Source organism: Myxocyprinus asiaticus, chromosome 28 (assembly GCF_019703515.2).
Source record: "Myxocyprinus asiaticus isolate MX2 ecotype Aquarium Trade chromosome 28, UBuf_Myxa_2, whole genome shotgun sequence".
In the NCBI taxonomy this organism is placed as follows: domain Eukaryota; kingdom Metazoa; phylum Chordata; class Actinopteri; order Cypriniformes; family Catostomidae; genus Myxocyprinus; species Myxocyprinus asiaticus.
In genome coordinates, this window is record NC_059371.1 from 19618031 (window position 1) to 19633224 (window position 15194).

The 15194-nt window shown below is 39.2% G+C and overlaps 1 protein-coding gene across 1 annotated transcript in view; it reads left to right on the top strand.

The window, feature by feature from the left end:
• The first annotated feature begins 6623 nt into the window (after positions 1–6623).
• Positions 6624–15194, top strand: part of LOC127419063 (caM kinase-like vesicle-associated protein) — a 62237-nt gene continuing 53666 nt past the window's right edge. Inside the window, exon 1 of the mRNA XM_051660141.1 lies at positions 6624–6835. Coding sequence (XP_051516101.1) covers positions 6629–6835 — 207 coding nt within the window. The 5' untranslated portion in view covers positions 6624–6628. The remainder of the gene's footprint in view (positions 6836–15194) is intronic.

Sequence of the window (15194 nt, forward strand, 5' to 3'; positions counted from 1 at the left end):
GAATGTTCAGTCTCAGTCACATTCACTTATACTGTGAGGAAAAAAGATGCAAAAGAAAATGAATGGTGACTGAGGGTATCAGTCCTATATATCACCTTTTGTGTTCCGCATAAAAAAGACAGGGGTTTGTAACAATAGGAAGGTGAGTAAATGATAACAGAATTTTCATTTTTGGGTAAACTATCCTTTTAAGTTATCCCCTTTCTGTTCTTTAGCTGCTAAAACTAACATCTAAATATGCACATTGGATATCAGTGCATATTTCTATTTATGAAGGTAAATGAATAATAAAGGAGTTAATTCAGTTCACGCCTATTGATTATTCATTGTGCATCATTCTCAAAGGAAGAGATTTAAATGAATCCGTAGTTATTCCTACTGATGGGAGTGGATATGCTGACTGACAGCCTGTTGTGTATTGGTCAAGCTGAAAATAACTTCTCAATTTGCAATGAAAATTTAATTTAGACTTGGTTTTGAATTATTGACAATTTTCACTCTTTAAAAATAATTCACATTGCACCTTCTGTTCATTATGCAAAGCTTTTGTCTGCAATTTGGAGGTGACAATAGGTTTCCATCTTTCAAATCCTTGTTCTTAAATCAACACCCTTCATATATGTACACTCCAATAATTTTGTTTTTGTGTATGGATCACAGGAGGCTTACATTAAAAGAGCGCTCAGAATTTTTGTTCAAGTTGCACTGGCCGATGTGAAGGTCATCTTGGACTTAAAATGAAGCATTGAATGAAATCAATGTTTTCCGTTAATGATGCAATTGTAAAAACAAATGCTCTATTTGCAGTCAGCCAAATTCATAACAGGGAGATATAAAAAAATAAAAAATAAATAAAAATAGGGATTTACTGAGATAAAGCGTGTACTGTTTGGCTGGTCACATGATCTAATCATGTCTGCCCCCATGTGGCGACCCATTCCATGTAAAATAGAACAGCTTTTATTACTAAAAATCTGAGTGCACATGATTTTAGACACATTTTCAAAGTATTTATTCATTTCTTTATGTGTAAAAAACAAACAAAAACAAAAAACAGTACTGACTGCACCTTTATTTTAAGGGTCAGTTTAGTAGCCAGGGCTTCAGTCCAGAGAGCAGTGGTGATAAAACTATAACTCTTTAACTCCCCAGTACACATATCTAAGATCAAAACTGGTCAAAGCTTGGTGCTTGATAGAAATCACTTTCAATCAGTCGTTCTCATACAGCTTCACCATGACTCCCATCTTCTTCGGCAGAGAGTGAAGGTCAGTCTTTATTCTCCTGATAAAACAAGCTCAAGGTCAGCAGAATAGTTTGAGGGAAAAAACATAGCAAAAGCAGCTGCCATAGCCTCAGTCAATACTAAAGAAGTTGCTGATGGTGTGTACATGTGCGTGAGAGCAAAAGGTTAGAACTGACACTTCTTGCGAAAAAATGTGATGAGCCAAACTGGATACAAAGCAAAAACCTTGAATGGAACATGCACAAATGAAATATTTTTGTGCAGAAACCTGTTACAGACAAAATTATATGTATCATAATATATGAGGGAGAGACGGATGCATATGGATACATTTTTCAATAGACTTTAATTATGTTATATATTAATATATCATTAGTCAATTGCTATAGTTTTACTCTATAGGAGTAGTGGGTATTTGAAGGATGTACTGTACCTGAGTTTGAATTTACCTTAAAAGAGAGATGGCTTGGGGCGCTGAGGAAAGAATGTTCACTGTGCTATTTTTAACACTTTAACCATTTCATTTGTTGGGGGAAAACAGTGCCCAATTGATTTCAGGTGTGACCTGGTCCTGTTATGTTCTTGAACATGCATTCTTTGCTTCGTGTTTGAATAGTGCATGAAAAAAAACGAGTTAAAGAGTCTTTGCTAAAGCACCTACTGAATTAAAGAATCTCTACTCTGACCCAGTTCATGCTTTCTCTTTGGGATATATGTCTTTTTATTAGTGACCTCTTAATCTGTGGGAAAGACTGCTCTAGATATAGATACATTCCTTTTCTAACACTGTACAACCTGTTCATGTCTTTCAAGTCATAATGCCATTTCAAAGAAAATTAAACAGGAACAGTGAAAATCAAGAACGTAACCACATATTCAGTATCGAAGGGACCTAATTGTAATCACCCCTAACCCCCATAAATGAATGTGTGCTTTTCACTATAAAAATACTATTGCCATTTTCATATATACAACATATATTTTCCGAAATCATGTTGGAATTTGAATATGTACATATACTGTATTTCCAAATACATTAACTATAATTTTATACAGGTTTATATATGGCCATCCGATTTCTGTATGGGTAAAGTACCACTGCCCAAACTAGAGGTCACTCACATTCTTCTGTGCGACAACATGAAACTGAAACAAAAGTGAACAAATTTTGCATATTTCTTTTTGGTACCACTTTTCCTGCGCTTTGGTTAAGGCTGAACAAGGGCCCATGCTAGCACACATTTTTAGATGCGCAAAAGACAATAGTGTGTGTAGGTGTGTAAGAATGCTGATTTCTAAGACCTACAAGAGGAGAGAGCAGGCTAATTGGGGACCTCTGTCTGAAGATAAGATGGCTTTGCACATGAAAGACAAAAAATAAATAAATAAAAAATAGTGCATATGTTTGAGATGCTCATAAAAATCCCAATATAGACAGAAAATCGAGATTTCAAAATAAATTTCACCTTTTCCAAAATATCAGCCATCACAGGCTGCCCCATATTTCTAAGAACTTCTCACCATTATGTCTATGTGATTAATGAATGCTCCCCAACTCACTTCAGTCAGTGTGCTGGGATGAAAACTCTCCAATCAACTTTCACCGACCAGCCAATTAAAAACTTTAAAGACAACACTGAATGTGCTCATTTATTGGATCAGTGACGTTCTTACAGTGCAGATCTTAACAATGCACTTAGTCATATCCTGGACTGAACGGATCCTTTTGTGATTTACCTCTATACTCAGTTAATGTCAGAGTAATCCCTGCCCTACATCCCCATTCAAATATAGCTTTATAATTAAGGCCATCTAGTACACGTGACCAATAACCCATTAGCCTGGGAAACTATTCCTTTTCAACCATATTGTGTCAGAAAACCTCTACAAGACAAAACATAGTAAAAAGAATACAATTATTCTGTCTATACACAGTTTTGCATAGGGTATTCTTATCATTCCTTGTAGAGAGGCAGCAGTCGGAATCCATACATTAATTCATGGACTCATGGACCAATACACTTTCTATTGGTGTGTTGCCATCTTTGTATTTTAAGGCAATAATTATTTTCGCCAGGTTTCAAAAAAGCAGCTCTTTGCTCTTTGCAATTTAACTGTTACATTGTGTAAAATCACCATGCAACAACTGCTTTATGCAGCACAATGAGCTAGTAGCTAACAGCTAGCGGTCGAGTTATTGTTTATGGTCAGTAATGTTTGCGTCGCGATTAAGATGATGTCATGGCAGTAGAGGTGGCACAACTGTGATGATCAGCCTATAATCCCACCCACATTGAGGCAGCACTAAACTGCAGTGGAAAAGCAAGCTCAGAAAAGTAAAGCGAGCAGAGTCGAGTCAAGTCGAACCGTAACGTGCAGTGGAAAAGTGCCAATACATTCACAGTTACAACAGATTTTATTTATTTATTTATTTTACAGGATTTGATATTTTTTCTAAGAGGAAGTCTTTGTCACACAAACCCAAGGCCACAGTATGAACTTGTGTAGGCGAAAGCCAAATTTCCCTCTGAAATGCTGAAAAAAGACAAATAGATGTTAGTTCCAACACAACCCCCTCCCCCCCCCAAAAAAAAACCTATGATGAATATTATTGAATATGTGGCATTTATCCTTTGATCCCTAATTGTGCAATACATGACCAGATCAGTGCATATTTGTAAACCATTACTCATACACATTGCTTAAATGCTTATTTATCTACATCAAACAGATTGTCATTTAAGTCGTGATTATATTGCAACTACATTTGGGCAATTTAATTATTACAATTAAACGGTAATGCTTGATGCAGGGACACTGTGTAGCTGGCTCAATGGGTGTGCCAGTGGTCCAATTATAGGTTGTCTAGAACAGGCCTGCCAGTGGGGCCATTTCATCCCTTTTTAAAACCCAATTGCTAATTATAAAGCTTTTGATTTCATGGACCACGGGTCAAAGACAAGACTGCCTTAAGAAGGCTTTGATATATTTTATTTATTTTGTTGTGTTTTTATCTAAAACACAGTGCACGAAATTGAACCACACTCTGCAGTATTAAGAAGTCTTCACCCAAGATTTGTCTCTCCATCATAATGTGCACAGCTAACTTTCTATTCCTTCAGAATATCAAGGTCAGACTCTAAACTCTAAATTGATGTATATGATGCTCTGAGTTGCTGTGATGAACTCCTGGGGCTATACATATATTTTGCAAAATGAGTTTTGATGTTGAATTTGAATGATCATGCTCTCTCTCCACATTATGTTGCATTACCTTCTAAATCAGACCATATCGAATTTTTGTTCTGATCAGTCATGTACAGATATCAGAGAGAATGGCGTGATTTTCTTAGGAAAAACAGAATCACATTCGAAAATGGAAGCCACACACGCACAGGGGTTAGTTCCTGCGTAATTACACAGCCATCTGTCCGTATCCCATTGGCACACTATAGACCTAGTACAGCATTGCTGGCCTGATCTCTGTTTGGTTCAGTGGTTCATCCCATTAAGAAGAGGTTAGCTCTTCTGCTTTATACGCAGAACCCAGAGAGACATTATTACAGACTACATGAAGGGGCAGCTCTTCATTTCCCTGTCTGACTGATAAACTTCATAATGGCGTGAAACCATGCAGATTACCAAACACATCCATGCTGAGATGCCAGTATTATTTCATTTATGGAAGACTACTGGTATGTCTTAAGCTTTTATGACATCATAAACCCCACAAAACTGCAGTGGGTCATTAGGAAACTCCAATATATAAACTCTGTACCCATTATTGCCGCACATTAATGCACCATAATGATATCATTGTGCCTCATATAGTGGAATTAAGTGTATAAGGGTCAATGATGTGACACTAATTTTTGCTTTGGATCTATTAAGTTATGCAAAAATACATTAAAAATGCAATATACACAAACAATTACTTGAACACACTTCTATGATAAAAATGATTTAGAATTTCTGAGTTCGAATTCATTTGGATATTTTTTCTGGCGATTAAAGTAAAAAATAAAAATAAAAAATGTCTAAGCTGTATAACTGTCCAGAGGCAGTAAAAGAAAAGAATCTTGTTAAACCTTGTCTGAAATTCTTGAAAAAAAAAGTTTGCATAACTAGTTTGAAATTATGTTTTATTAATATTATTATTTAAAATAAGAAGTGAAATATTTTTGTTTTAAAATATTATTAATGTTTGAGAAACTTTTGTCCACCAAATCAAAGTCAGGTGGTGTAACCAATGCCGGTAGCCATTTTTTTTTCCCGTCACGTGACAACCCCCAATTTAAAACAACAATAACAGAGAAGAACCATTTAGACCCCTTTATTAGACCCTCATACTGTTCATTTAAACAAAAACAAAAACAAAAAAAAAAAAAAAAAAAAAAAAAAATCTGATATTGTGGTGGCTGAAGAGGGAGGGGGGTGGAGATTTGGTGATCCAGATGAAAGCAGAGATTATTTATTTCTCTGGGGGAGAAAGAAAGAGAGAGGGAAGGACAGACAGAGCGACATTTTTTTATTAAAAGTCACATTTTGGTCAGTTCAAATGACTCAGAAATTCACGGTTTGTTTACTTTTACAAAATACCTTTAAAAAAATTGAAAATGATTTTAATATTGAAATTTTGATTGTGTATTAAAGGCGCAAGAAATGTATTGAAATGCCTTTTAAATTGATTGCTTCATCACTTTTTTTTTTATTAAAACCAACACTGACACAAATAGCCTATTACATTTCTCCGAACTTGACATGTGTGTTTTAAATTAGATTTTTAAAAGATTTATTATTTTTTATAATCTCGGACAGCATTTTTTGTCAGTGACCCATAGCCTAAAAAACTGGACACGAGAGCAGTTGCAAGTGAGCGGGTTTCTCAACTGTCTCGTGCTTTTTATCTGATGCGCAGATCATTAAATGATGTTTGTTGCAGTTTAATCCGATGTAGTAATCCCGTCGCTCGCAAATTCACTGCAATTCGCCGCCTTTCGGAGGCTATTCAATACTTGCAAACTGAAGCATACGTGAAAACGTGTTACTCAGTTCAATCGCATCTGGTTAAAATGGCCAAAAAGCATTATGCACCGCCACCGTGCAAAAAGCATCTTCGAGCACCCAAATACTTCCTGATACTATGCATTAAACTTCTCTCTCTCTCTCTCTCTCTCTATCTCTCTCAAAAAAAAAAAAAAAAAAAAAAAAAAACTATTGGAGTGGTTTTAGAGCGCCGCATAATTTCCAAACCTGTTTACTTGAAACCGTTTAAGACAATGCGATAATATAATGTGTGCGAGAAAGAGAGAGAGAGAGAGAGAGAGAGAGAGAGAGAGTGGGTAGGGGGGGAGGGGGGGGGATGGAGATTCGGTGATCCAGATGAAATCAGAGATTATTTATTTCACTGGGGGAGAAAGAAAGAGAGAGGTAAGGACAGACAGAGCAGCATTGCACGTCGATAGTCTTGTCAGAACTAGCCGAACTAATGCGTCTCTCATAAGAGAGATATTGATACCCGATCAAGGGGCTCTTCAAAGTTTGGATTCCTTCATCCAGCCTGTGCGTATTCTGTGCCAACCCGAGCAGGTAAATAAAGTTCAGATATTTTTGTTTATCGGCTTAAGTCTTTGTTTGTGTTTCCCTTTAAGCTTTTCCTCCGTCGACAATCCAGACTGGAAATATTAGCACAGTAAAAACAAAGTAGGACATTACGCTTTCTTTCTTTCAGGTCGAACCATGCCTGTGTAGCCGTCAATTAAATTCGTTGATTAGAGTTTGTGAGGAAACATGATGACGGCAGTCGTGAATATGTCTTGTGAAATCCAACCTGTCGATGAACGCGTCTAGGTGTTTGAGGAAGAGATATGCTCTCACTGCGCGTTATTGCCTCCAGTGTTGCCTTTTTTAATTATTCCTGGAGTAATTACAACATTGACCGCATTTGCAGCTGAAAGTTGTTTAACATGTGAATTGAATCCTTAAAAAAGAGCGAAGTTACAGTCGAAGATAGAATTTGTTTAGTTTAGAGAGTTTATATACGGTATATGTACAGTATAGCAGATGTTCTGACAGTTCTGTGCTGTGTTTGTTGGGGTGGAGGGTCATTTTTTAAATAACCACTGAATTATTAATAAAGGACAAATTGTGACATAAGCCCTTCATGGGCTTTTAAAGATTTTTTTCACATTGAACAGGGTTTTTTCTCTTATAAATATAAAGATCACCAATCGTGATTGGCCTCTTCTGCACTTGTCGCATATTTTCCTATTGTCATGTTGTCCTTGCCATTATACTAAAATATTCAACAGTTATTTAGTAGTATTTATTAAGTAGGCTTAACAATAGAGAACATGTTTTATGGCTAAGAGAAATTCAGGGTCAGTAACCATAGCAAGGTTGGTGATGGTGGTGGTTGTGTGTGTGTGTGTGTGTGTGTGTGTGTTTTCTGATAGGTAGGGAATGCATAATTAAACAAAAATATAGGCTACCTGAACGTTCTGAATGGTGACTTTGTAAATTCCCAATGGAGGTACTGCTTAAAGCGAATTTATGTTTCATGTGAGTTTTGCGACAAATTGTGAAACCATGTTTGGAGTCCCACATTTCTTGTTGAAATGTATAACTTTTTTGTTAAACATTCACATACTTAATTGTGGTTTTTCAGTCTGTCTTATCATTAGTGCTAGTAGGCTAAAGCTTTGGCCAAATACAGACATGCCTGCTTTCTGTGGCACATCAAGTTCTGTATTTATCTAATTTTGTCAATATCCAAAGCAGTCGGAAAGAAATTAATATTGGCTTGCAGTCAAAAAATATTACATAAATTTGAAGTGAGATCATTTTCTTAATATTTCACAAAATTGAGCTAAATGGCCTAACTCAAGTCATTAAAATTTGGGAATCAGTATGAGTTTGAAATTTTTATTGTTTTACATTATAAATGCAAAGCCAATCTGGAAAGAGCACATGTAATAGCGGTACTTCTTTTTAGTATTGTCTAGCATTCCTGTATGAGGATGTGCTGAGCAGAATCTCAAATGTTAGCATGCAAACAAGTACGAAGAATCTTCTGGAGCTCTCGGCTGCAGGTCGTAGCTGTTTTAACAGAGATTGGTTTTTACGCCATGCCACATTTAAAGAGTCTTTGCAGCCAGAGAGGTGTTTGTGAAAGTGACAGACGCACCCACAGGTGAGCTGTGAACTCGACTGAAATCTTGTACATTTTCTTAACACATTGCAGCATGATGCAGGATTTCCCAACTAACACTCATTTACAGGATTTCACAAATGCTAAGCCTCTGGAACAGATCTGTTTTAAATGGTTAATGGTTGTGATTTACTTCTATATGGAATGTGCCAAAACTGCTTCAGTAGGAGAGGCTGCAAATGGGACACAGCGGATTAGAAAATAAATTAATAAACTAGCAACACAAATAAAACTTGGTAGTATGGAACTGGGATTAGCATGATTGCAGTGGTATTGCATTACAAGAATTTCTTTATAAGAGAAAAATTAAAAAGGGAACGAGTCTCATGAAATATATGCAAATATAGCTGTTGGTGATCTGGTGTTGAAAATGCAGCCGTATTAAAATGAATCTTATCCACCCAAAATAAATCCACTTTTTGGCTAGCATTCAAGACCATTCAAGGTATCATGGTCAGGGTCAGATATGTAGTGGATTACTAATCTACCCCAAAAAATAAGACAAACTTCAGAAAAAAGAGAGTCCTAAAAGTAGAGTACTGCATTTACATTTATTAATTTAGTAGACGCTTTTATCCAAAGCGACTTACAAATGAGGAATACGACAGAAGTGATTCATCCTAAGGAGGCAGTAATAAGAGAAATGCTAATACAAAGTTGAAAATGACTCAGAGATGCACAAGTAGAGAGGAAGGTGAGAGACAGTGGCAAAAGAATGAATTGAGTTTTTTTTTATAAAGGTGAAGAAAGATGACAGTATTTGTATTAGTAGGATTGGGTGAAGTGCTCACGGAAGAGATGCATCTTTAGATGTTTCTTGAAGGTGGCTAGAGAATCAGCTGCTCTAGTGGGGTTTGGCAGGTCATTTCACCAGAAGAAACAGTTGAAGTGAATCTCTGCAGGGCCTTGTGAGAATCCGGGGTTGGCCAATCCACCACAGCCTTAACCTTGGCTGGATCTATCTGAATTCCCTCCAGTGACACAATGAATCCCAGAAAATTTACCGATTGGGAGTAGAACTCACACTTCTCAGCCTTGACATACAGCCCATTCTCTAGCAGCCGTTGGAGCACTCGCCTGACATGCTGAACATGTTCCTGGAGAGAATGGGAAAAAATCAAAATGTCATCCAGGTAGACAAAAATAAACTGATCAACCATATCTCTCAGCACGTCATTAATGAGAGCCTGGAAGACTGCGGGGGCATAGGCTAAATCAAAAGGCATCACCAAGTATTCAAAGTGCCCCCTAGGGGTGTTAAAAGCAGTCTTCCACTCATCACCCTGCCTTATGCAGACCAAATGATAGGCATTGCGGAGATCCAATTTCGTGAAAAAGTTAGCTCCCTGCAGACGCTTGAACGCCGAAGACATCAACGGCAAAGGGTAAGTATTCTTCACCGTGATGTCGTTCAGCTTACGATAGTCAATACAGGGATGAAGGGAACATCCTTCTTTTCCACGAAAAAGAACCCTGGGTGCAGGGGAAGAAGAGGACCTAATGATTTTAGCTGCCAGAGAATCAGAAATGTATTTCTCCATGGCCTCCCTCTCAGGAGCTGAGAGTGAGTATAAACCACCTTAAGGGGACACGTACCTGACTTAATCTCAATAACGCAATCGTAGGGACGATGCGGAGGAAGAGAAGCAGCACGGGACTTACTGAACACCTCTCTCAGGTCATGGTACTCCACAGGAACACGAGAAACATCCACCGGCTCATCCTGCAACACAGAACAAGACACAGACAAAAGACAAGCAGAATGACAGTAAGTGCTCCAAGCCAATATCTTTTTGAGGTTGACCAGTTGAGGTGGGTATTGTGTAAGGATAACCATGAGTGACCTAAGACGACTGGAGCCAGGGGAGAGTCTGTAACATAGAATGAGTTGAGTTCAGGGTGGTTACTGGAAATGATGAGTCTGATGGTGGTGGTGACCTGGGTGATTTCAGTGAGTTGGGTGTTACAGAGGGAATTGACCGGAATCTTGTGTTTGAGTGTGGAAGTAGGAATCTTGAGAGATTTGACCAGGGATGCATCGATGAGATTGGATTCTGCTCCGGAGTCCACCAGGGCGTGACAGGAATGATGAAGGGAATCCCATTGCAGCCATACCGGGAGGAGAGTAGAAGAGAGTTTGCGTAGAGAAGATCCACCCACCAGTAACCTCTGGACTACTGGTGGGCTCTGTCTTTTAATGGGCAGAATTGTAACATATGACCAGCAGCTCCACAATACAGACAGAGACCATGAGTGCATCGTCAATCCCTCTCCTCCCGGGTCAACCGAGCTCCGCCCACCTGCATGGGTTCTCCTTCTGATGACCGGCTGATCGTACCTTGGAGACTGGTACTCCTCGGTGGGTGGAGAGATGCTGGGAGTTTGCTCTGGACAAGAAGCTGGTGCCAAGCGTGAGCAATGTTGAAGACGTGAGTCCACTCGAATGGCGAGGTCGACCAACTTATCGAAGGTCTTGGGTAAGTCCAGAGTGTAAACTTCATCCTTGATGCGATCAGCGAACCCATGCAGGAATAAGTCCCACTGCGCCTCCTCGTTCCAGTTACAGCTGGCTGCCAATGTGCAAAACTCTATGTAGTAATCAGAGACAGACAGAGTACCTTGTCGTAGTTCTGCTAATACTCGGGCAGCCTGTCTGCCATGCGCCGAATGGTCGAAGACCTTCAGTAGCTCACTGGAAAATGACTGGAATGAGGAGCAACAAGGATGTCTCTGATCCCACACCGCCGTTCCCCACAGGCATGCTCGGCCCTACAGTAATGAGACAACATAAGCCACCTTCGAAACTTCAGTAGGAAAAGCAGATAGCTGCAAAGCAAAAGCTAGAGAACATTGAGACAGAAATGCACTGCAGCTTATAAGGGAAAGAGAAGATAGTGTGCAGGTGCTGAGCTAATCAAGCAGTGGCTGGTAATGAGCATTGCTGGGCAACGCTGCCGCGTGATTAAACTCGCACCTGCAACAACACGAGGGAGACACACAGAAACAAACTGACAGTATGAATCCTCCCATGACATTACATGCATGAAGTCCTGCCAGAAGAGCATTGCAGTAGTCCAGTCTAGATATAACAAAAGCCTGTACAATGAGTTGTGTGGCATGCTCAGATATGAAGGGTCTGATCTTTCTAATGTACAGAGCAAATCTACATGATCGGGCTGTGGTCTATGAAGTTCAACTAATCGTCAAACAAAACCCAAAGATTTATGGCTGTCCTGCATGTTGTAATTGTTGGTAAGTCAAGTTGAATGATAAAGTTATGATGAACTGCTGGGCCTACTGGAACAATGAGAAGCTTCATCTTTGCTGGTTGAGTTGGAGGTGGTGTTCTTTCATCCAACATGGAATGTCTGTCAGGCAGGCTGAGATTCGTGCAGCTACCATAAGATCGTCAGGCTGGAATGAGAGGTACTGTATAGTTGTGTGACATCGGTGACGTCATGCAGATGGAGAAGAGGAGGGGCCCAAGCACTGAACCCTGAGGTAGCTAGTTGGTGCGACTTGGATGCTGCTGCTTCCAAGACACCCTGAAGGACCTACCTGTGAGGTAAGACTCAAACCAGCGGAGCACGTTTCCTGCGATGCCCATTGCTGTGAGGGTTGAAAGGTGGTTGAGTGTCAAAAGCAGCAGATAGGTCCAGCAGAGCCAGGTCCAGTATTAATCTAGGATGTTTTTGGAACTCTTTTATACTTACAGCTGAAATTCAATATGAAAACCAATTTCATATTTTGTTTCCTTTCAGCAAGAAAAATATTTTGTGGAACTTACATTTTTATCCATCAGGACTTGGTTTATGAAAAATGGGTGTTCCATTTCAGAATGTAGCCAGACCTGAATGCGAGTTTGCTAAAACAGTGCCTAAGTAGCTTGTTGGTAAAGATTATCCACATGGCCTAGATAATGACAGCAGAAAAAGAAAGTCGTTTCAGAGGAAAAGCAAGTTATACATTTTAATTAAAGATTATGAAGACAGAAATATTTGGAATAAATTTCACCAATTAATTGTTTACAGTAAGACCAGGAACATGCAGTTCTGAACATACATTAAGAATATAAATAGAGTCTGTTCTGTTCAGAGGTTCTCTCACAAATGTGATTCAGAGACATGTGATCATTGCTTGTACCCTACTCAGGCAAGCGGTGTTTGGGTTCAGATAGCTTTTGAAATGTAATCCGGTACTGATCACAATTTAAAGAACTATAATTGTAATCATTAATGCAATCTTATAGATAAACATTACATAATTTAACTGGATACAATTTTAGTTTTTTCTCCCCAATTTGTAATGCCTAATTCTCAATGTGCTCTAGGTCCTCGTGGTGGTGTGTTGACTCACCTCAATCCAGGTGGTGGAGGACAAATCTCAGTTGTCTCTGCGTCTGAGACCGTCAATCCGTGCATCTTATCATGTGGCTTGTTGAGCGTGTTACCGCAGAGACATAGCACATGTGGAGGCTTCACGCTATTCTCTGCAGCATCCATGCACAACTCACCACGCGCCCCACCGAGAGCGAACCACATTATAGCGACCACGAGGAGGTTATCCCATGTGACTCTACCCTCCCTAGCAACCAGGCCAATTTGGTTGCCTAGGAGACATGGCTGGAGTCACTCGGCACGCTCTGGATTCGAACTCGTGACTCTAGGGGTGGTAGTCAGCATCTTTACTCGCTGAGCTACCCAGGCCCCCAATTGGATAACATTTTGATTATCATTGCATGTTTCACTAAATCCGATCTTTAATTTTAATTGTATTAAGTACCAATTAACACTCATTTCATTAAACATCCGTAAACATATAATCAAACAGCAACATGCTGTTTGACAGTCACTGAGTAAAACAAAAGGTAAAAACCACCAATACGTTACCCAAAATGGAAGACAATGATAACATGAATGTATTTTTAATTTGAAGACAATTGTTGATATTAATGAATAGGGTTTGAACAATTCAGTTTGAAAAACACTGACATTCATACTTTCAATACAACATCAAAACTATCAAAACCATACAAAGCATTAAAATTGGATGTGGAGTCTTTTCAATTGATATAATTTTTTGATGCAAAGATTGCATTGCTTAGTTGTTCTTTCTTCATGTGTCTTTGAAAGTCAAGTTATTTAGGTTATATGATGAATAGGACAGCACTGTCTTCAATGTACTGAAGTCCTATGTAGTGCTACCTGGCTAGGCCTATCACACAAATTTTAGGCTCTGGCTCAGACCGCTCTTTTCAAATTTAGAAGCAAAATCAGTAAATTACACACTAGTTAATGCTATTTGCTCATTGGTAATGTAATAAAAAATGTAATCATGTAATCCATAAAAAGTAACTGAAAACTGTAATTTACCAGCAGCCATATCATCCTGTAGCTCAAGACCGGTTGCCCACTGGAGCTAAGTAGGGTTGAGCCTGTCCAGTACATGGCTGGGAGTCCTCCTGGGGAAAACCAAGGTTGCTGCTGGAAGAGGTGTTAGAGAGGCCAGCAGGGGGTGCTCACCCAGTGGTCTGTGTGGGTCCTAATGCTCCAGTATAGTGACAGGGACACTATACTTTAAAAAGGCACCGTCCTTCGGATGAGACGTTAAACCTAGGTCCTGAATTTCTGTGGTCATTAAAAATCCCAGGGCACTTCTCGTAAAGGGTAGGGGTGTAACCCCAGTGTCCTGGCCAAATTCCCCCCATTGGCCCTTCTCAATCATGGCCTCCTAATAATCGCCATCCATTAATTGGCTGTATCACTCCACTCTCTCCTCTCCACCAATAGCTGGTGTGTGGTGAGCGTACTGGCGCACTATGGCTGCTGTTGCATCATCCAGTTGGATGCTGCACGCTGGTGGTGGTTGAGGAGAGTCCCCTGTTCACTGTGTAAAGCGCTTTGAGTGTAGTGTCAGAAAGCTCTATGTAAATGTAATGTTCATAATCTGATTATGCACATTTTAAAATGTAATTTAATATAATTATAAGTTCTTGATTTGTGTAATATGATTACGTAATCCTGATTGCATGTAATCCATTACTACCCAACACTTCTGGCAAGATTAAAATGAGGTAGCTAATTAAAATGACGTAGCTGAGGCATGTTTGTTTCCGAGATGGCCATGAAATTTCACTCCCTTTATTTACAGAAACTCTGAAAGATGACTTTGGTGCAAAGTGGCAATAGGCATTGATGAAGACAAATATAACAACCTAGTCATTATGCAAGTAACCAAAGTAAATTGAACACACCCATTCACTGGTATTTTGACATGATGGTGCATTGAAATCAAATAAAGGCACTCCAAAGACTGCTGATATGCTGAATGTCAGCATCATTATCTTTGTTCCTACTGGATGGAACTCTAAATCAATTCAGCCCTCAACCTGAATTCTATCACATCCAGCTACTCAACAAATTAAGCGATTTATGAGAGTAAAAGTGCTGGCAGCCCTGAACTAGTCAGAGTGGAGATCCTCAGCTAGAACATACTGTATGCTACCGAGTTTGCATTTTTCACATGGCTTGTTAACACAATACGGAAACATGTCTTCATGGTAAATGACACGTATACTACATTTCTCCATAACGCTAGTAGAGGGAACTCACAATCAGTGAGTCACAACTGAAACTGACTGTCTATATGCAATTGGGTATTTATAAACATGTTAATGCCCATTAGTAGTGTGTCACACATTGTTTTCACCTCTTGGCTGGTGCCAATTAAGAATGTATT